Raw genomic sequence first — 23453 nt, 5'->3', positions numbered from 1 at the left:
TTTCCTCCTTTGTGAAACACTCTTCATTCACTTCTAGGACGCTGTTCTCTTCTGGTTCTCCACCTACTGGTTCTACCACAACTGGCTACTTGTTCTTAGTCTTCACTTCCAAACCTTTAACCACTATAGAGGATTCCAGGGCTCAGGGCTCCGATTTCTCATCTGCTCCACCAGCACTCATTCATTAGATCTATGCTGTCCAGTATTGTAGACACCAGCCACATTTCAGGTGTTCAATAGCCACATGTGACTAGTGGCGACTATTTTGAGAAGGGTGGGTATGTCCACACTGATGATTCCATCAGTATGATGTTGTGTCAGACAGGCTGCACTAGATGATCTTACTCACTATGGTGGCTGTAAATACCACATCTGTGTGGATGGCTTTGGTTTATATTTTCCAAACTTCTATTAGAACTCCTCTTAAGTATGTAATACCATGTTTCCCTGAAAATAAGACCTAGCCAGACAATCAGCTCTAATGCGTCTTTTGGAGCAAAAATTAATATAAGACCCAGTCTTATTTTACTATACTATAAGACCGGATCTTATATAATATAATATAATATAATACAATACAATACAATATAATATAATATAATATAATATAATATAATATAATATAATATAATAATACCAGGTATAATATAATATAATAAATATTGGATCTTATATTAATTTTTGCTCCAAAAGACATATTTAGAGCTGATTGTCTAGCTAGGTATTATTTTTGGGGAAACACGGTAGGAATCTTAAACTTAATTCGAAGAATATACCCTTGAGTTTTCCCAACTCTGCTCTTTCTACAGTGTTCCACATTTTAGTGAATTGCAACTCCATTCTCTGTCCAAAACCTGAGCATCACGCTTGACCAGTTTTCTGGTTTTCTAAGTTTCATACTTTTCACTCTTAGATTTGCATTTCTGATCCATATTAACTTAATTTTTTTAATGTGGTGTGAAGTAGGGGCCCAGATTCATTCTTTTGCATGTGGCTATTCGGTTGTTCCAGCATCATTTGTTGAAAAGACTGTCTCTCCCTGTTGAATGGTCTTGGCAGCCTTGTTGAAAATGAATTGACCAGAAATGTATGGGTTCATTTCTGGACTTCCAGTTCTATTCCACTGATCTATGCATGTATCCTTATGCCAATACCAAATTGTTTGAATATTGTAGCTCTGCAGTTAGTTTGCAAATTGGGAACTCTGTGTCCTCCAACATTTTCTTCTTTTTCAAGCTGTTTCAGCTACTTGGGTTCCCTTATAAATTTATATTCATATAAAATATCACATGAATTTTAGGATCACTTATCCATTCTACAAAAAAGATAGTTGGAATTTTGATAGAGATTATACTGGACCTGTTTATCAATTTGAGTGTTGCCATCTTAATATTAAATCTTTCAGTTCTTGAACATTAGATATCTTCTGTTTAAGTCTCCTTCAATTTCTTCCAAAAATATTTTATCGTTTTCATTGTACAAGTTTCACACTTCCTTGGTTAAATTATTTCTATGTATTTTATTCTTTTTGATGCTGTTTTAAATAGGTTTCTTAATTTTGAATTAATTTAAATGGGTTATTTAATTTTATTTTCAGATTGTTTTCAGTGCTAGTGTATAGAAATACAACTCATATTTGTATATTAATCTTGTATTCTGCACCTTTTCTGTGCTTGTTTATTAGCTCTAATAGTTTTATTGTGGATTCTTTAGATTTTTGTAGATGTAAGATCCTGTCATCTGTGAATAGAGACAGCATTTATTTAAATTTTTTTTTCTTGTTTAATTGCACTGGCTAGAACCTTCTAAACAATGTTGAAAGAAGTGTAGTAAGTCAGCAACTTTATTTTGTTCTTGATCTTAGACGGAAAGCATTCATTCTTTCACCATTGAATATGATGTTAGCTGTGGATTTTTCCTAGATGCCTTTTATCAGGTCAAGAAAGGTCGCTTCTATTCCTAGTCATCAACTGGAGGCACCATTTACGGATAGCATTGTTGCAAGGTGTACGCATATGACATGTCTAATGCATTTTGGCCAGCACCTAGAAGATGGAAATATGTGTTACCTTTGGCTGCCTGCCTTCAAGTCACTGATAAAAACCCTGAATGTAGCAAAGACCATCATCATGCCACTTGATTTTTATAGGTCTGACATGGAATAACTGTTAAAGATTCACTCTGTTTCGTTTTCTTTCCCACAGGGGTATTGTGGTCTGATTTTCATGTCTTACTAAAATCATTGTCTGGGTTTGCCCAGAATTTTGAGAATCTAGCGATAGATTCTCAGAAGAATGTTGAGTTCTAACCATAAAAATAAATCTTTTAATTTATAGATATTATCCTTTTATAACAAATTATTCATAGAGCCTAATATTGTACATTTGAAACATCTCTGGCTTTCACATGAAATGACTAAAATGTCTGATTTTCAAACGTTAACAAGATGATAGAATGACCTTTCCTTGTAAACATATACCTTGTTTTGGCAGGGTTGTGGAATTGCTGAATGCTTGAAGATTGTCTGCCAGGTTGGGCGACTAGACAGAGGAAAGAGTGCAATCTTGTATGTAAAGTCTCTGCTGTGGACCGAGACCTTTATGAATGTAAGTGGACAGATGCAGCATTTAGCAAACTTATCCGTTTTTTTAAAGAAATAAAAAAAGTGTGAGATCTAGGAAATCATTTAATTGTTACTTCCATACAGAAGGAAAACCAGAATCATTCATATTCTTTGAAGTCGTCTGCTTCATTTAATGTCATCGAGTTTCCTTATAAGAACCTTCCAATTGAGGATATCTTCAACTCTACATTAGTGAGTTATGGATTTGGGGACATGGAATAAGCTCACTCCATTTAATGCTACAGATATTTTGATTTTATTTTAAATAATGGCAGTTATACTATTTTGATCATTTAAAGTAATTAAGAGTTATTTGATAGGGTTATAACTCAGTTTAATAATATTATTTTACTCCCCCACCCCAGAGTTATTAAAGGTAGACCTTTTACTTTAGCATCTTGTCCTGTGTAAGAGATTCTTAATATATACTAAATTTTCGAGGGGGAAATTTTGGAAATTTCTGCAAGAAGTGAAGGCATTTCAAAGGTCTTTAAATTGAGGATTAAAAATGGGATCAACACATCATAAACTGGTTTGGATTATCTAAAAATCATTTCAGAGGTGACCAGAAGTTCACCTGTTATTGAGAATTTTATGCAGATATGTGCCTGCTATTGATAACAGATATATGTAATCATAGATTATCATACACAGGAAAAGAAAATGATATGAATACCACTAAATAAAATATAGTAGACATTCAGGTAGTTGTTGAGTTAGTCAGTGAACTATTTTAAAACTCAAAACCTTTTTCTCCCCTGGCAGGTTACCACTAATGTCACCTGGGGCATTCAGCCAGCACCCATGCCTGTGCCTGTGTGGGTGATCATTTTAGCAGTTCTGGCAGGATTGTTGTTACTGGCTGTTTTGGTGTTTGTGATGTACAGGGTAAGTAATGGACTTAGGAAGAGACGGAGGGAGGGGAGAAGCAGAAGAAAACATGGAAAGAGGGAGGGAAAGAAGGAGGATGGAAAAGAAGGCAGGGAAGGAGGAAAAGGATCTTTAATAATGATGCATGATGAGCGTTATGTATTATTTGAAGGAAGAAAAATTGTAATTGTCATTTAAATTTTCTTGGTGATAGCATACTCACTTAAAATACTTTTAATATTCTTCACTGATGTGGCAGTAATGTGAGTTTTTCTTCAACTGACAGATGGGCTTTTTTAAACGTGTTCGGCCACCTCAAGAAGAACAAGAAAGGGAACAGCTTCAACCTCATGAAAATGGTGAAGGAAATTCAGAAACTTAACTGTGATTTTTTTTGTTTTTTTAAGTTATGCTATATCCTGACCCATTAGAATTACCAAGGTCATTATAGATTTCAGTTCCTTTCATGAGGAATCCAATTCCAAGACTTTACTGCTGATGGTGCCCATTGGTATTAACCACAAAATGAGAGCAATATTTGTCAACAATTTCATTATAAATAAGTTCAGACATACATTTAATACACGTTCACTGACGTGTGTTTTTAGGTATTTAAATAATGAAAATTTCAAGTGTTCTTCAGTGTACATAAGACAGGTAGTGCTTGAGTTACCACTTTATGTAAAATAGTACCTCCTACAATTACTATTTCTGGTTTGAATGTTGGATTTTGTTATTTGTGGTTGTTATTATTCTAAAGCAATCCAATTCTGGACCTTAGCATCCACTTCTTTTGTACAGGTACTTAATACTAATACACATTACACACTACAATTGAGTTTTCAAGCTACTAAAGACTTTATAACTGCATGAACTTAGATTTTAATACTACTTTCTGGTAAACTTAAAAAACAAACAAACAAACAAACAAAAAACAACTTGACCCCATCAAAATTCTCTCTATAATAGCATAGGTACAGTATTTTGTTTTAATATGAAAATTGGTTACATGTGATTAAATTTCTTTTACATGTAATCTATAATCCATTTTGTTACATTTCAATTTGTGTCAGTTGTATTTCAAATCCTTTAAGCCAACCTATACTAAACATTAGTTTTATAATCAAGAGTGCCTTTTTTGTGTAATAGCTTTATTTCAGCTAACCATCATTATGTCTAAAGCCAGATAGAGTTGGAAATCATTTCCAAAGTACATTTATCCTATGGTATTCATCTGGCCATTTACAATACAAAAAAAAAAAAAAAAAAGCATTTAAATTTAAAAACCATGTTGGTAGTTCTTTGATGGAGTTGCTTAGTAATAGTATGTTCTTAAATTAGAGCAAGAGTGTTTAGTTGGGATTAATTTATTTTCCTCCTATATATGTATTTTTTCTTATATTTCCAAAACTGTTACTGAGAACAGGTCAAGATCAGTGAGGGATCTTTAAAACTTATAGCAACCTGCACCCAACCCCTCAGCCCCATGGGAAATGCTTGGAATTAAAATCCTTAAAGTAGCTCACTGGTTTACTTCTCGCAATAACCTGATGCTACTCACATGGATATTACCTCATTTTGAGCAAGGTGTAATGTGTAAAACCAGTCTCAGCGATCAAAATGATTTCTAAAAGGTACTTTTATAATCAATTCAAGTTACTGGAAACCTTTCAAAACTTTCTTGGGTTTATTATAAATTTTCTACAATTTTTTAAATAAAAGCTGCACCGGTGGCAAGTTGTAGTTTTATATGTCTGTAGGGTGATAAATCACATATTCCTCTAGAAAATTTATTCACAGTTCCTCAAAACCTGGGGATGACTTAATTATACCTATTTTTGTGCAATTACATCATGTTATGCGTTAGAATTTGAGGGTTTAATAGCTTTTTAACTACTGTCTTCATTAGACAGTGATGAGTAGTTCCCTTAAATAATTGAATATTTTTTTACATTTTAAAAATAATTGAAATTTATCTTGCCATGTCTTGTGTTATAATTCCCTACACAAGGGGCTATAGTCATAAAATAAAGGCACATGTAGGTGAGTTATACAAGTTAGAACATTGACAAGAATCTATATTTAACTTTAGTGAATTTCAAAATTAATAGATTTTGTAATATAGATTTTATTAGTAGCTTAAGAGATCTTAGTCATACACAATAAGTATTTTTATTACCAATAAATTTTTTTTAAGAAAAAAGTATTTTTATCCTAGGGCCTGCCACCAGACAGTCATTAAGTTGTTCCATAACAACTTTCACCCTACCTGTTTTCCCACCTAATAGCAATCATTCCTGAAAATATATATTGGATAGAAATTCACTCTTTGGGAAAAAAAGTTTGTATTTGCTTTTGCACAATCTATTCTTTCTATGGCCTCTATAATCTTGTATAGGAGATTGAAAGATGTTATTGGCAATTAACATGCTGTTTTAAGTTGCCTTTATGAAATGTAATCTTAGGCAATAGTATTTTCTTTGAAAAAAATGAAACCTCTAAAAAATATGGTAGCAGTATAATTTAAGCCTACATTTTGACAAAAATGTTTGGGAAAATGTTGGGATTCTTTTTCCCCTAAAGTAGCATGTGAATATATTTGGTTAAAATGTCAAAAAAATAATCCTATGAAAACTATTTTAATTTTCAAATATTTTAAATACTACTGTGTGATTTATTGAGAATTAAAATCCATTTTGAGCATAAAATTCTTATAATCTGATTCAGTTTAAATACACATGAGTGAGGTAGAGAATATTTAAAGCATTTGATATTGGTAAGAAATATTGATATGATTGTTGATTTCTTATATAGGCATTTATTTCAGAATTGATATTTTGAAAAACATTTATGTGAGAGATATTCTTTTCTTCCCTTTACCTTTCTCTTGTGATTATTATTATAATTCTGATTAAGTTCTTAATAATTTTGAAGTATAAAGCAATTAATCAAAATATTAGTGCCACAATTCTACCTGTGTAATGAAACTACTTATTCATAGTAAATTCTTATTAATACTTTATATTTATATAAAGAGGAAATTTAAATGTTAGTAAAAGAGACTATACTGGCTTCTTTAAGAGGGCTGTGAAAGATTACTAGTGAACCATGACCCTAAGAAAGAGGTTTATGTGGCAAAATTATAGTATATAAGAGATCCACTTGTTTTTATAAGGCAAACAGAATTTGAAAGTTGATAGATGTCCCCATGTTGTGGAATGTAGTGCCGAGTGTGGTGAAGAATAAGTCATTCTTGGAATACCTGTGCGTGACCTTGCCTATCTCAGTGTCACCTTGTTTGTACTCTTGGATAGCTTGTATATGTGCTAGTTTGATAAATAAGAAAAAATATATATAAAGTTTGAAAATTGAATATAGGATCAAAAACGATGAATGAAATGACATAACACTCAGTATTTTGGAGAGTATCCCTTTTAACTTGTTGGTAGTTAGTTTGAATCATGAACCTAACGACGTGCAGCATGCATATATGCTTGTATTTCATTGTAATTTCTGATACGTAATGAATTTCTTGGGAGAGGTACTGAATCTTTAATTTTTGTTGTCATTGTTCTCAAGTGCAATATAACCAAATACAGATAATTTCAAAGTCATTAATTTAGTAAAACTAATCTAGATGGAGATTTAGTAATATTTTTGTTAGCAGGAGGAGTGATTCTGCTGTGGAAATATAAATGAAGTTATTTACCCCTAAAAGGTCCATTCTGCATTTTATTTCAGGCTGGACATGAACTATTCCCTATTAGTTCTGAAACTCTGAAATCTCTTAAAGTAAGTTGGACCTGTGTATATCAAATTAGTTTGCTACCTAAGTAACATAGAAAGTAATTTTCTTTATTTAGCTTCTCTTATGATCACCCACATTGGGTGAGACATAAAATGAGTGTGTTCTAAAATTTGTCATTTGCTAACTTGATTTGAATTTGTGAAAACTGGTACAGTGTTCTCTTTAGTTTCCAATGTGTAACTTGTGACTGTACAATAAACGAGTATTGTGCCACTTATGTGTATAGATTATATTTTCCTTCTGCGATGTTGTTTTTATTTTGTTTTTTAATCACACACGCAAGCAATAATGCACTAAAAGGATGACCTCATTGAGGTGACATATTTCTCTAGACGTCTGAATTCTGAGGAGTATTAGTTATCTGAAAAAAGGTAACAAAAAATTAATTGTGTTAGATAGATGAATAGAATGTATCCAAAGTGAAGCACAGAGGGCAAAAATAAGTAAGTAAAGATTAAAAAATAAATAAATGAACAGCTTCAATGACCCGTGGGACAATCTAACTAGGTACACATGGAGTCTTACAGAGAGAAAATGTGTCAGATAAAATAATGGAAGCCAAAATGCTTCCAAATTTAATTTTAAAAAGCACCCTATAATTTTGGAAGCTCAATGAACCCCAACAGGACAGTCACAGAAAAACATTAACTGTGCACATCATGGTCAAACTCCTGAAAACCACAAATTAGAAGGGGTTTACCTCATCAGCTTGAATGCCTAAATCTCATAATCTAAATTATCTAAATTAGGTATGGGTAAGGTTTGGATTATGAACCATTCTGGGGTACAATTCCTTTCTATACGTGGAGCTATGAAACTAAAGAAACAAGTTATCTTCTCCATAACATGGTGGGACAAGCATATGATAATTATAGACATTCTTGTTCAAAGAAGGAAAAAAGTCACTGGTCACAAGCAAACTCCATTTGGTTTCCAAGTCTGTAAGTAATTCTCTGTGACTCATGTCTCTACACTGGATCGTCTGTATCCCCCCATGAAATTTAGCACATGTTTGCAGCTGAGTACTGGTAAAATTTTGTGGGACCAATACAATATGCTTTTTCATTGTTGTATTCTGTCCGTTTTAGACCAAGCTGGCAATGTTTCTGGCAATGTGACATAAAATTCACAAGAAACTTTCTGGCAATGTGACATAAAGAAACTTTCTGTCAATGTGACATAAAATTCACAAGAAACTTGTGGATCTCCAGTGGCTTCCAAAGGTCAATTGACTATAAATGTGTGGATTTATTTCTGGGCTCCCTCTTCTGTTCCATTAGTCTATATATCTGTTTTTATACCAGTATAATGCTGTTTTGACTACTAGGACTTTGGAGTATGTTTTGAAATCAAGTAGTGTCATATCTCCAGCTTTGTTCTTTTTACTCAAGATTGCTTTGACTATTCACATTCTTTTGTGGTTTTATATGAATGTTAGGATTTATTTTTTCTATTTTTGTGAACAATGCCATTGGAATTTTGATAGGGATTGCATTGAATCTATAGATAGCTTTGGGTAGTGTGGACATTTTAACAATGTTGATTCTTCCAATCCATGAACAAGGGATATTTCTCCATCTATTTATGTCTTCTTTAATTTCTTCCATCAATGTTTTATAGTTTTCAGTGTACAAATCTTTCCCATTTAAATTTATTCCAAAGGGTTTTTTTTTTGGTTTTTTTTTTAATGCTATTTTAAGTGGGATTTTTTCCTTTTTTCACATAATTCATTGTTAGTATATAAAAACAACTAATTTTTGTATGTTAATTTTGTAGCCTGCAATTTTACTTAATTTATTGATTAATTCTAACAGTTTTGGTGGAGTCAAGATTTTCTGTATCTAAGATCAATGCCATCTACAACAGGCAATTTTTCTTCTTTGTCACTAATTTGGATGCTTTTTTATTATATTTTTTTGCCTAATTGCTTTGGCTGGGACTTCCAGTACTATATTTAATAGAAGTGGTGAAAGTGGGCATCTTCGTCTTGTTCCTGATGTTAGAAGAAAAGCTTTCAACTTTCACCATCGAGTGTGATGTTAGCTTGGGCTCGTCGTATATAGCCTTTATGTTGAGGTACATTCCTTTAATATCTCATTTGTTGAGAGGTTTTTTCTTAATTATGAAATGGTGTGGAATTTTGCCAAATGCTTTTTTGCACCTACTCAGATGATCATATATTTATCCTTCATTTTGTTAATGTGGTGTATCACGCTGATTAATTTGCAGGTGTCGATGGATAGTGGTGGGGAATGGCCTGGGAGCCTGAGTCCATGGAGGCAGTCTTGGGCCCTGGGTCCACTGGAGCCTGGATCCGTGGGTGCTGGCCTGGTGTGAGGGTGGGCCTGGAGTGTAAGGCTACAGGGGCTGCTTTGGTGCCGAGGCAGGCCTGGAGTCCGGGTCTGAAGGTGTCTGGGGCTTTGGAGGCCAGTGGATGCTGGGGCCGGCCTGGAGCCTGGAACTGCAAGGGTAGCTTCTTAATTCTTGATAGCATTCATATTTTTTTCCAGAATTATTTGGCTTTCCTATAATTATTTTATCCAATCTTTCTTACCTCCAGCTAAAGGAATACATATCATATATAATATATATATTATATGTACACATACACACACACACACACACACACACACACACACATATATGCAGTTGATCCTCATTATTTGTGCTTCCATGCTTCTGAATTTGCCTATTTGCTAAAATATATGTGTAACCCTCAAATCAGTACTTTCACAGTTATTCCCAGAAATGTGCAGTGAAAAATTTCAGTTGCCAACATGCACATCCCCAGCTGAATTCAAGCAAGATGATGCTCTTCCTTCTTTAGGCTCACGTTCGAGATACATGTGTTCTTTGTGTGGTCTGTTTAAGGCCAGTTTTTGTGTTTGTTTTTTTTTTCTTCAGTTTTGTACTTTTCACTGGTGATTTTGTTGTTTAAAGTGACCCAATTTAATAGTGCTGAAGTGCTGTCTAGTGTTCCTAAGCCCGAGAAGGCTGTGATGTGCCTTACAGATACATGTGTTAAATATGTAAGCTTCTTTCAGGTGTGACTTACAGTGCAGTTCGCTGTGAGCTCAATATTAGTGAACCAACAATATAAAATAAATAAGGTGTCTATACACAGAAATATGTGTTTTAAAGCAAGGTTATGTATTGATGGGTTGATGAAAATGTTGCGAGAGGCTCATTAGAACCTATCTATTCCTCCTAGGAGCAATGGTTCAGTATTTGCTAATTCAGTGTTTAATGTGGCTTTATAGACCATAACTACCAAAAAAAAATGAGAATCAACTATACATGGCGTGAAATTGTATATACATTATAAAATATATGTAAGTAAAACAGAATAACCATATATAACATTATTAACAAAAGAAGTAATAGCTGACGTTTACTGAACAGTTTCTATAGCAAAGAACTCTTAAGTATTTTACATTATCTCATTTGGTTGCCTCCTTTAGGTGCTATGATTTCTCCCACTACACAGATGAAAAAACTGAGGTCTAGAGTCTTGTGTAAATTACATAGCTGTGAGTGGTGGATATCAGAACAGTCAGATTCTAGGGCCCTCCTCTAGAAGCAACACTTCTGCTTCTTAAAAATTGATTTATTGATTTAATTAACCAAGTAATCAATCAATGTTAGACACTGTCATAGGAGTGTAGGCAGCTGTGAACATGATGGCTCTGGCACTTGTGGAATCTACACTATTTAGGGTACAGGCAAGTCAATACCCATTTTAAATAATAGAGTGCTACGGGGAAATACGAGATGTCATGCAAGCTCCTAGCAGGGGCACCTAATCAAAGCTAAGGGTGTCAGAAAATGTATACTGGCGGAAGTAATAGCTAAGCTAACTGTTCAGGCTCTATGGGAGTTTGCCAGTTAAAGAGGTGAGAAAGTCAAGTTCCAGGCAGAAGAACTCAATATGCGAAGGTAGCTCTAGGGGCAACCCACATAAATCTAGTTCAAGGGAATAAAATATCTCTCTCTCTCTCTCATTAAAAGATGAGCTTGGGAAGTGAGTGGTAGAGTGTAAAAGATGTAAGTCTGGTTAGGGATTTTGGGCTTTCTGCTAAGAGCAGTGGGGAGGAGCTCATAGATCTTAAGTGAAGAACAATTCTGTAATACATGTATGTTTTATACTTTACTTTCTGATGGTTCTTGTAGTATTTTTATAAAAATGAAGTGCTAATATTAATGATTACATTGTATTAAGCATGACCAGTATCATGGATTATGAACTTGAAAATGACTTCCGGGATCCTCTTGCATTCCTTTGTAAATTACACTGACTGCCACTACGGCACTGACTTAGCAGGATACCTCTGAATGAATGTCTGCTTGGCTTTGCCCCCACCAGTTTGTGTATGTGTGTGCTAAAAGTCAGTTGTGATTGTTCACAAATTTGTTTTTGCCAGTTCTATGTATTATAAGGTATAGATGAAACATACATTTGAAAAAAAAAGTAGGGTTTTCTGTGAACACTAAGTTTAATACTAATTGGGTTAGAAAATTGTAAAAATATGGGGAAAATTGAAAATAAGAATTTGGGACTCAAATTGCTTGTCAATGTCTTTAAAGAACTTCTCCACTTGAACTAAAACTGCAAATCATCGAGGTGTGTTATAATTGTGGTTTATGACTTCAAACCCTAGCGTGTGGTTAGAGAGTAAAAAAAAATGTCTTGGACCTACATCAAAAGATTAGTAAGTGAATATGCATTTACTTATTTAAGGTAAAATAAGCAGCTTAAAATATATTTAAGGTATGTTGACTTTTATGCCTCTGACCAACTTTTTTGATCCACTAATCCTGATTGCGTCATTATCTGATAGCTTTTGTATATTGCACAGAAATTAAGCATAAGATATATGAATAATGGAGCATTTAAATATCATCTAAAAACCATTCTGACTGACAAAAATCTCTTTCAACTGTCCATAGTATTGAAGGATTTGATGTCCACCCTCTACGGGAGGCCATAAAATCAGTGGCTTGCCTCCAGAAGATCAGCTTCTAATATATCAATGACTACTTGGCCACCATAAGGCAGGATGACAGAAATCCTGGCAGCATTCCTTTCCTCTGGATCTGCCAGTCAGGCTTTTGGAGTCATTTCCATTTCTTCCTTTCTTCTCTCCAGGAGTAGGGAGGGGTAAGTTGGAAGAAAATGCAACAAAAACAGCTTGATGAGACAGATCTCCGTATTCAGCTTCCTCTCACTAGCGTCTGCTCGCACAGGTGAGGCAAAGCCATAACTGAACAATGGTACTCAATGTAGGGGCCTCACTTTGGCATTTATTTTCCAAATGATTCTGTACCCACATAGTTTATTGGGTCTAAAATCACTAAAAAACAGCAGTACAAGTTCATGGTAAAAGTTCCGAACAATGCAGAAAGGTAAAGTTACATGTTATACATAATTAGTGTATCCTAGGGCAAGTCCGTAACCTCTCTGATCTTCAATGTTTCCATTTGTTAAATAAGATAATGAGAGCTAATTTGTAGGATTGCTCTGAGGATATAATGTGATAATGTAAGAACAATGCCTGTTAATTGTTTTAATTTTTGGTTATATAGGCACTGTTTTCATACTCTTCATCAAAGAATAATTTTCTACTATTGAGAAGTTTGTTCATTTCCAGCCAGTTGGAAACATTGGGAGGAACATACATAAGAATGGTAAGGGTGGAAAGAGACTGTCCGGTCAGTCAAATCAGCTGAATCAACTATCATGGTAAATGATGTGATGTCACAGATCCCATATACATTGTCCTGTGAGATGTCCCAGGAGCACACCAAATACAAAGAGATTACAACTGGACAAACCATGGCTTATCGCCTATTCTGCAGTCAGTATTATTATTTAATAATCTTGATGATGTCATAAGCAGCCACCCAGGATCAGTCTGGCGATTTGGGTGTCATACTAGACATACCTATTTCTCTCCTCCCTTCTCCACCCAAATAGTCAACCATCTCTTTTGATTCTTGCTCTAAATAAAGAATCTCCCACTCCTCTCCTCTCCTTTTCAGTCTCGCAATCTTCTGGCATCTCCACAAGGGCTTTGGCAAACACTGCCTCCTCTCCTCAGATGTATCCTTCTATAATCCATCCTCTCTGCTGATAGCAACATAATCCTTCTAAAATGCAGACTGGTAGCACCTCTCCTGATTAATTGATTTCACTACTTCATAATCACTAGTAGTGTAAATTTAAATTTCCTGATAGAGCATCAAGATTATTATAGGAGTTATACATAAATCACTTGAACAGTGCCTGGCACATAGTAAGTACAGTGGTACCTCGGTTTTCGAACATAATCCGTTCCAGAAGACCGAGTTCTGTAACGTTGGAAAACCGAGGCGCGGTTTCCCCATAGAAAGTAATGCAAAATGGATTAATCAGTTTCAGACCTTTAAAATCAACCCCTAAACCAGCAAATTTAGCATGGATTTTATTATCTAATGATACCATAGATCCATACAATTTACGGTGTTCATAAACCTAAATGTTCGTCAACAGAGACGTTCGAAAACTGAGGTACCACTATACTATAGTGTTTGCTATTATGTTTTTAATGGCCTGATCTCCACTTTTCTTTTCAATATAAAACACTGTCGCTCTGTCACAATCATTCATCACAGGAAGCACACTGTCCTGTTAAACACCTCTGGGCTTTGTGCACACGTAGAAAGACACACACACACACACACACATACACACGGCTCTTTTCAGTCCACCTGGTTATTCCCATCTCTGTGTGGAACTCTTATTCTTCTATAAACCCCACCTCCCCCAGGATTGCATAACCTCCTTCCATATGCCACATAGTTAATTTTTTCCAATTCATTGCAACCTCTGAACTTTGCAGTGTTTCTCCGGTGGCAACCACCACACTGGATTATAATTTGCTTTTATGTTCCTCTGTCCTAACAGGCAGTGAGCTCCTAGGATACAGGGGTTGTATCTTTCTTCTTCCAAACACCTGACTAAATGCTAGCACATAGTAGACGCCTGGTACTCATTTAGTATAATATTCTTTGAACAATGAAGTGCGGGCTACAATTAGACAAAATGTAATTTAGAATATTTTATAATACAGAAAGAAATTCCCACGAGCATAAAAAAAGGAAGTTTAGTAAAATCCTGGAGAGCTGCAGTTTATTTTCTAGCTAATCAGTGATGGCCGTGATGCGGCAAAGCCTGCGTGGTTAAGAGTCCCTGGCTTTTTGATCCTCTGGTGCTGCGTTAAGTGCTGTAGGAGGTAATCAATGTATCACCTTCTCTTCTACTTTAGGATTAGGTGGGGGTAATTGTATTCCACTTTCTGCAAATTTCCCGGGGCGTCGGTAGGGGCTGGAGGATATGAAGGGCTACCAGCCCCCAGAAAGGCTCTCGTTTCCCGTTCATCCTGGGAGGCCAGCCACCACCCCGCACAGCTCGGAGCGCATCCCACCGGAGCAGCGGGGCCGCAGGTGACCGCGGAGCGGCGGCCCAGGGCTCCCGGATCGCCCCGCCCCGCCCCGCGCATCACGTGCGCGAGGATGCTCACGTCTTCCTCCTCCACCTCCTGCTTCCCCTCCGCCTCCCGATCTCCTCCTCCTGCTGGGGAGGGTGTGCGAGGCAGACAACACTAGGAGGAGCGAGCGGGCGCTGCCGGAGCCCGCAGCCCTGGCGCCCGCCGCCGCCCGGGGCCCCGCAATATGCCGCCGCGGCCCTCTGGCTCTCGGCCATGGCGAGGCTCAGCCGGCGCGTCCCTTGCACCCTGCTCCTTGGCCTGGCCGCGGTGCTGCTGAAAGCGCGGCTGGTCCCCGCGGCCGCCAGAGCCGAGCTCAGCCGCTCCGATCTCAGCCTCATCCAGCAGCAACAGCAGCAGCAACGGCAGCGAGAGGAGGCTGAGGAGGAGAGGCCAGAGGTGCCCGGGGCATCCTCCACTGTCACCGTTCCAGGTAGGTCCCGCAGCCTGGCCCTCCCTGCCTGTCGGTGTCGGCCGGGGATCTCATTTAGCATCGCTGGCTTCCTTGTCCCTTCCCTAGCCGGATTGTTTCCCATCGCCTAGCCCTACCCATCCCCATCTCCCCAGTCTCTCCAATCTCCCTGTCCGGTACTCGGGCTCTGCTTTGGTTTCAGGAATCTGCCCCGTGGGTGAAGAGCCTTCTGGGAAGCACAGAACACTGCAGTGGGGTGGGGAGGGTACGGGAGGGGTGGGGGTGAGTGACTGCCTCGATTGATCCTTTTCTTCTCCCTCCCCTCTGCCTGAATTCTTCCCTCTGCCCTGACTGTACACACACACACACACACACACACACACACACTCGGTTCTCAAATCCCGTTAGTATTCTGTTCTTTATCCTTTTCTCTCCTAGAGACTAAAAAATCTTGCAATAGACACCCACACACCCCTTTTCATCATTTCACCCCGCCTGCCTGCAATATTTAAATTTAGACATGGAGAAAGAAATGGTTTATTATTTATTTCTACCTCTTCTTATCTTGGGAAGGGTTTAATGCAGTTTGCTGGAATGCCTTGAATGTCTGAATAATAAGATGTCACAAAACAAAATGAAAACAGAAGTTTGTAACTGAAGAAAGGGGAAAGGAGAAGGGACAGACAAGATAAAGTGCATAGTGATGTTGGTACAGCACAGCCGGCCCCCAGAGAGGGGAATCTCCTTACTTGTTAGTGGAACTTAATGAGGCAGATTCTTGACATTTCAGTGAGGGTGTGAGGAAATACACTATAATATATGGAGCTGTAAGGGCCCCTCAGTTCCTGCCTCATTCTACCCCCTTTAAAGCCCCATGGGTAAGCAAAAACCTGGATTATCCATTTTAATAGCCTCTCCCCACCCCCACCCAACCCCAGTTCCCTTCCCTACTGTAGGTGCCACCTGCTATTTGGAAAGAAATAAAAAACAAAACCCATGGATTTGTTGGCAAAGGGCTTACATTCCTGCAAAAACAGAGTGAATTATACTAAAACATTTATTTTTATTTTAAAATCCTGCCTAGTAACGTTATACAAGATGCTGAAAATGAGATTTTACAGAGTGGAATCAGCATCTTATTTTGCACTGCTTGCTCATCATCAAAGAGCGATACTCAGGCATGCCAGCTGTGATTCAGACACAGCTAGGATGATTTAATTTGTCAGAGTGCTCTGAGCAAAGAATGAAATCACCAAAGTGTGCAGGAAAGCATGTGTTTCTGACACCCTCTTCAAGCAATTAATAACATTCAAGTGTGGCTACAAGTCCTGAAAGGTATGCAGTGTGCGGTGGTTTTCCTACCCAGTTTCCTAACAGCATGGTTTGGGCGAGGCTGTTGTTAGACTTGCTATTGCTAAACTTAAGGAAGTTAAAGATAGGAGAGTGATTGAGAGCCTGTCTTAAATATGACAGGGATTTCATAAATTAAATACAAAACAGAAGTCAGAGAGTACTGATGGATTTTATAGTTTGCAGTATATTTTTATTTCGATTTATCTTTCAGGAACATTAGTTAAATGGATTTGATTACTATAATATAGATACGTTGTGATGAGGGTTATGAATAACAGCAATAATATATGAAATCTTTTGTATACAGTGTACACAATAAAATATTTGTTTCCTGATATTTGTGAGGGAATATGTTTGAAAACGGTGATTGTTTGAGAAACTAGCAGTTTTTGTCTTATTTACCTATTCGATTGATTGAGAAAAAGGAACCACTATCCAATAGTTTAGCCTAGAGCCTAAAAAGTAACGTGTGATGACTCTTGCGTTCCCTTAAAAACTCTAGCTTCCCAAGTCCGTGGTAAACAAGAGAACAAGCAAGTAATTGCTGTTTTAGTTATTGGAATATCAAGTCATATAATGAAGCACAAGATATAAACAAATGAAGTTAAAGTATTTCTCTGAGTGCATTGTGATCTCTAGATTGAACTGGTCTTCCTGCTTTAACTTTTCTTCCTCTGCTATCTAGTCTCCTTACACAACTAGCAATCTTTTTAAAAACATTAAATAGGACCTTTTTGCTCACAGTTCTCCCATTGCTTCCCATCTCTCTCACAGGAGATGCCCAGATCCTGGAAATGGCCTGCAAAGGCCCAGATCCCCTGTCTGCCCCTCCCCGTGCCATCTCCCACAGCTCTGACCCTTGCCATTTTCTCTACCTGGAATTCTGGAATTTCACATCCTTCAGGTTTGCTCACTACCAGGGTAGCCCTTTCCTGACCAGCTATGTGAAATTAGCCATCTGTATACCCTTTCTTAGTGGTTCTCCTCCATGGCACTTAGTATTCTCAGCCCTTCTTATAAGCCTGTCTCCCTTTACTGGAGTATAAGCTCTATGAGGGCATAAACTTTGTGTTTTGTTCACTATTATATTAAATTATCATATGTTTCTAGTACCTAGAAAAGTACCTGGTATGCATAGGCACGCATAGGTTTGTTGAATGAAAGACTGAACGAATGAATGAATGAATGAACAAACTAAATGCTGGCATCAAGGATCACTTTCACTTTCCTGAGTATGTTATATAACATCTTGTGAAATTCTTCATTGGAATTTAGTAGGGGGTGTATACAAAATATAGAAATGTTAGGTAGAAATATTTGTAAGTAGAAGTTATAAAGTATATAAATTTTAGATCTCTAATATTAGCTAATTTCATTGTTTATCTTATGTTGACTATAGAGAATTGTTTGATACCAATTCCAGAATCCAATTATTAGGTTCTGTCAGGAAGATTCTTTATTCGAATGTACTTATCATCCTCTTATCACCTAGGAGGGTATTAACGTATCTTTAAACAGTTGTGATTGAGCCTGAGTTAATTCTTTGCCTGTGTATGGTGCTTCTGATTCTTTGGACATATTGTGTGAAAAACTATATGACTTTTCTCAGGCAAAATCTTGAAAACTAATAAGACACACTTGGAACTGGTACATGCTGAGCATATCAGTTCATAGTAGAGACATTGACCTTGGTTACTATTCTCTTTATTTTATTATTCTGAAAATTTATGTCTCTTTGTATTGCTGAGAAATAAAAAAAAAAACCCTGAGGTTAAGAAAACGTTGAATATGAGATTTTAAAAATCAGGATTTAAAAACGGTTTATTTACATTTTCTCATTAACTTACAAAACACCATCTTCAGAGGGTACTGAGAATAAAGACTAACGAGATCTATCAAATCAATTATTTTCTCCAGTGTATGCAGCAGCTCTGATTTCTCCATCTGTACCAATGTTTGTTAGAAATAAATATTTGAGGGGCCAGGGAAGAATTAATTTGGGGGCTGGGGGCTGATGGTAGCTGAGACAAGCATATCATATTCACTCTGATGGGCCATTAGATGGAAGGTATGCTGCGGGTGGGGGTGAGGGGAGCTGGAGAAAATAATGAGCTTCGTTTCAAATTTTCTGTGTGAAGCACAGACACAGGGGATCTCCACGGATTTTAGTGTCTTCTGCATATAAAGAAAGCTTTTGAGAGGTGTATTTTTATAGCATAAAATTTTTTGATTGCATATTTCACTGATACATAATTTAAACTTTTTATTTTGAAAAATGTCAAATATATAGAAAGTAAATAGAATAGTTTTTAAAAAGCCAATACCCATCACCCAGCTTTAACAAAGATCAAATTCTGCTGTAATTATTTCACTCATACCTCCACCCATTTTCACAATGCGGGCTTCTTTTTTTTTAAGGTAAAATGTACATACATTTAAATGTACATATCTTAGTTGTACTTTTTTTTATTTTTTTAAGATCTTATTGGGGAAGGGGAACAGAATTGGGGAACAGTGTGTACTTTCAGGCCTTTTTTCCAAGTCAAGTTGTTGTCCTTTCAATCTTAGTTGTGGAGGGTGCCGGGAATCGATCCGGCAGCCTTTGGAGTTAGCATGGAGCTCTAACCGCCTGAGCCACCGGGCCGGCCCCTTAACTGTACTATTTTGACAAATGGATATACCTGTGTAATCATCACCCCGTCAAGATAAAAAACATTTATGTCACCCTAGAAAGTTCCCTCATGCTTCCTTCCCAGGCAATTTCTGCCTCTTATCCAGAGACAACTACTTTTCTGATTGTTATCATCATAGATTAATTTTGAATTTTCTAGAACTTCATAAGATGAAATCATATGGCACATACTCTTTTTGTGGTTAGCTTCTTTAGCTCATTCTAATTTCCATAGGTTTCATTGATGTTGCCTGTTCAGTAGTTTATTCCTTTTTACTGCTGAGTACTTTCATCGTATGAATTACCATTGTGTTTGGTTTATCACTTTTTCTGTTGATGGATATTTGGGTTGCTTCCAGTTTTCGGTATTGTAAATGGAGCTGCTCTATTCTTGTACACATCTTTGTGTGAACATGTCTTCATATCTCTGGAGTAGAATTGGAGTTGCTTTTTGGAGGAGTGGAATTAGTGGGCCAAGTGGTACATTTTTGAAGTTAAAAAAATATTTTTTATGTTCTATATAGCTGGAACCTACCTCACTTAATAAAACTTCATTTACATTAATGAAATTTGATATAGATTATTACTGCATACTTTTTACTGAACACAAATAATTTAAACAAACTTGATTGAAATCTTCCATCCACGAAAGCATTTATTTATCTGCTTTTTGTTGTTGTTCAAGGAATTTGAAAATCAATAGGAAAAGTGGGATTAGAAATCTATTGTTATATATAAAGTACTCCTGTTTTGAAGGCCATATTCCCCAATGGGGTAATTATAATTTCTTTCTAGGATTTTAATAACCAAAGGGAGCTATTTCTTAGTGTTGATTACAGGTTGGAAAACACATGCCATTGTGTTAAATTTGAGTCCAATTTGATTTAGTGGTGATTTTTCAATATTCTTAATGTGACTGAACAGAAACTACCAAATATTTTTCTGAAACAAAACTCTTCCCCCAAAGTATATATATATTGAACTCAATTCTCTTTCAATGTTCTAACTAGATTAGCTGCAGTATTATCATTCATTCACTTGGCATAATGTAATATGTCTTAAAATTTCCTTTTGTCCAAATTGCTTTAGCTAGGAAATGGATATAATATTTCCATCTACTATTGGTAAAAAGTGTGCTTTGGAGTGTTTACCTGGAAAATTCTAAAACTATGAAAGCTGTGTGCTGTAGTAAAGTACATCATAAGCTTAAGAAAACAGCTTCTGTTTGCTTTGAAGATTCTGTTTGAAGATGTCTGTTTAATTGGCCTTTTTTGTAAGCATGATCCATATGTCCAAGACATATCAGATTCTGTGCCTAAGTTCTTTTTCTTTTATGACTGTCTGTGTCATCAGGACTAGGCAGTAGTCTTAAATACATGTTCATGATGTCTGTGAGTATAAAGGCCAGTTTACTTGGGCCTGAAATGAATGAGTGATTCTGAGTGCCGTTTCGTGTAGGGTAGAGGGTGTCAAGGAAATGGTAATCATTACTAACATGTCAAATCTGCCTCAGTGACCTACTGAACCAAGACTGTAAAATGCCTCAGTACCGTAGCACACGTCTCGGAAAACTTGAGTTGATAATAATGCCTGTTAAGCTGTCCACATTAAGGTTCTATGTCGTCACAGAAATGAAGATTTAAAATTAATTTACTTATGAGAGTGAGACTTCAATTTCTATTTAATGTGCTCTTTTTCTCAACTATGTTTCTATATCATTACAATTTAGGAAATAATTTAAAAGTAAAATAAACGTTTGCCAGTATTATTTGTTCTTGTACTTTATTTTTGTTCCTGTTCAGTAAAGAAATATTATTTACAAACCATATAGTTTTAATTCACTTGCTATCCCTGCTGAAATTTAGAACATTTAGATAGCTAAGCCAATAGCAGTTCATATCTGTGGACCTAACTGTTAGTTGGGCTGTAGGTGACCAATGGGAAGCTGGGAGAAATGTCCACTCTCAACCCTGGGCTCATGCCATGAGCTCCCTGACCTACCTCTGCGGCAAGTGCTCCCCGGATGTTATAGAATTCTATATCCTGTGGCCTTTCTAAAATAAAATAAAACCAGTGTCCATGGTTTTATTCCTACCTACTTACTCCTTTTTGTAACAGGAATGTGACAGACACAGGATGGGTACATGGATGAACTGTTTTTCCTAAGGAGTTAACTATAACCAGCAGTTGAATAGCAGCTTCAAAGGTCCTGGATTTTGTGACTTACTGGATTTTGATACCTATCTCACCATTGCTTGCTCCCCTGTGTTTTTGGAAAGAATAGAAATTAAGCTGTCAAATGTGCCTCTATATAGTTAGATTATGTTTCTCGAAAACTTCAAACGTGCTACTAATGTTCTTTCATATTTGCATGAGTATGGTTTGTTTATAAATGGCTGGGTGACTGAGACAAGATTACCAAGAGAATATCCATTTACTGTAAAATGGGAGGCCGTACTTTTTGTGTAAGGGGAAAAGTGTCACGAAGAATAAAGGGTATAGTAGGATTTATTTAACTATTTCACTAAGTAAAATGAACCATGCATCATGGATCAATAAGTCTGTCATGAAACATGGATTATGATTAATTCAATTTGTATACCTGAAGTTATAAAATATATCTACTCATTTATTTTTAAATGATTGGTATATTCCAGATATTTGCATTTAAAGACAAATAACTAAGCTTCATAAAATAAGTACTTCCCAAAGTACATTTTACAAAGTGCTATTAGATTCTGGAATTTTAGCAGAAAAGCTGTTATTTAATACTGCCTCAAAATTGCAATTTTTAAAAATATTAATCAGAGTTTAACTCTCATTCCTTATCATATGCAAGAAAAATATTTCTATAGTAATGTATGAAACAACTAATCTGATCTTCTAATGCTATTTATAATGAAGCAATGTCTAATATCCATTAAAATATGTAATGATTAAACAAACAATTTTACTTCACAGACTATAATAAGACTTTTTGGAATTATAGGCTCTTGGAACTAGAATGAGATAAAAATGACCTTCTCTTAGGGGCTTTGTTCTGGCAGCATTTGAAAAGTGTGTGACGTAAACTAGAACACATCCACATCCTAAAAGAAATGTGGTAGTTACAACGTCTGATAAAACTGTTATTTAAGGAGGATAATTTGATAATTTCATTCATAGCAAATTTAACTATGATGAGTGAGCTTTTTTATAATCTAAACTTTCTATACCAGCTTATTCAAGTTTGTCAATCAGAAGAGTTAAAAGAGGTGTATTTTTAAATTGCTTCTATATCATGGTATTTCTAATAGGGAGGAAGTCTAGTGAATCAATAAAGCTTAATAAATATAGGATGTAAAAGGGAAGGAGGTAAAGGCTTTGGAGGCTCATGAGAAAAGGAGAGTTATAGTAACCTGCTGTGACAAGTATCAGAGAGGGTCAAGTAAGTTTGTGGGGGACGAAAGTACTCACAAGTAGTAAATCTTTTTCTCCCCCGTTTGTCAAAGGGACTCTTTGTGTCTTGTACCTTATACAGCAGAGGTCCTAGGGAGCCAGTGGAGGGTGTAGGGGATTCATGAGCACCCTGAAATTAATGATACAATCTGCAATTACCTAGTGTTTAGAGCATCTGTAAGATTTTCAAAGGAATCCTTGACCCCCCCAAATGGTTATTAAAACCTGCTTCAGTTAATTAGGCCTTTGTAAGTAGACTCAATAAGAAAAGAACAAAGGTAACATTCAGACTCAAGTAACATTTTTGTGTTTTCTTAACATGTGAAATGTTTCTGTTATTGTGCACATGTAATGGGTAAAATGAGTAAGCGTGACAGTGACATAACCAATCCTGCCAGAAGGCAACCCTTAAAAGAACTTATTGCTTAATATGCACCTTGGTCAGTTCTTTCATCCTTTGCCTTTTTCACTCTGTTTATAAAATGGCCATCAATACACAAACCAATACCTTTTGATAAATCACATGACTTTGAATTGTTTTATGTCCAAGTTTCATTATATAATAAACTGGAGGGAAACCGTACACCTGAAAAGACCCTCTGTTCAGAAGTCTTTGGCAGTCAACCCAGAAACTCTGCCCCTTGGCTAGTCCACTGAAGGATAGGATCACTGAGATTAAGTTAATAATCTTAATAAGGGCTCTGATGACTTTGTGAGTTATTTAATCCTTCCAGGTCTGATTATAAACTCAGTCA

At 36.4% G+C, this 23453-nt stretch overlaps 2 protein-coding genes across 3 annotated transcripts in view; both read left to right on the top strand.

The window, feature by feature from the left end:
• ITGAV (integrin subunit alpha V) overlaps positions 1 to 7508 on the top strand; it is a 76366-nt gene extending 68858 nt beyond the window's left edge. For both annotated transcript variants that reach the window (XM_033112253.1, XM_033112252.1), the window contains exons 27-30: positions 2493 to 2606; positions 2708 to 2815; positions 3389 to 3511; positions 3780 to 7508. In XM_033112253.1, coding sequence (XP_032968144.1) covers positions 2493 to 2606; positions 2708 to 2815; positions 3389 to 3511; positions 3780 to 3875 — 441 coding nt within the window. In that variant the 3' untranslated portion in view covers positions 3876 to 7508. The remainder of the gene's footprint in view (positions 1 to 2492; positions 2607 to 2707; positions 2816 to 3388; positions 3512 to 3779) is intronic.
• Positions 7509 to 14879: 7371 nt separating this feature from the next.
• FAM171B (family with sequence similarity 171 member B) overlaps positions 14880 to 23453 on the top strand; it is a 67119-nt gene continuing 58545 nt past the window's right edge. The window contains 1 exon segment of the mRNA XM_033112646.1: positions 14880 to 15257. Within this exon segment, the coding sequence (XP_032968537.1) occupies positions 15041 to 15257 (217 nt within the window). The 5' untranslated portion in view covers positions 14880 to 15040.

This window comes from Rhinolophus ferrumequinum, chromosome 8 (assembly GCF_004115265.2).
Source record: "Rhinolophus ferrumequinum isolate MPI-CBG mRhiFer1 chromosome 8, mRhiFer1_v1.p, whole genome shotgun sequence".
Lineage (NCBI taxonomy): Eukaryota > Metazoa > Chordata > Mammalia > Chiroptera > Rhinolophidae > Rhinolophus > Rhinolophus ferrumequinum.
Note: the sequence above shows the minus strand (reverse complement) of the source record. Positions and strands in the feature narration are given on the sequence as shown.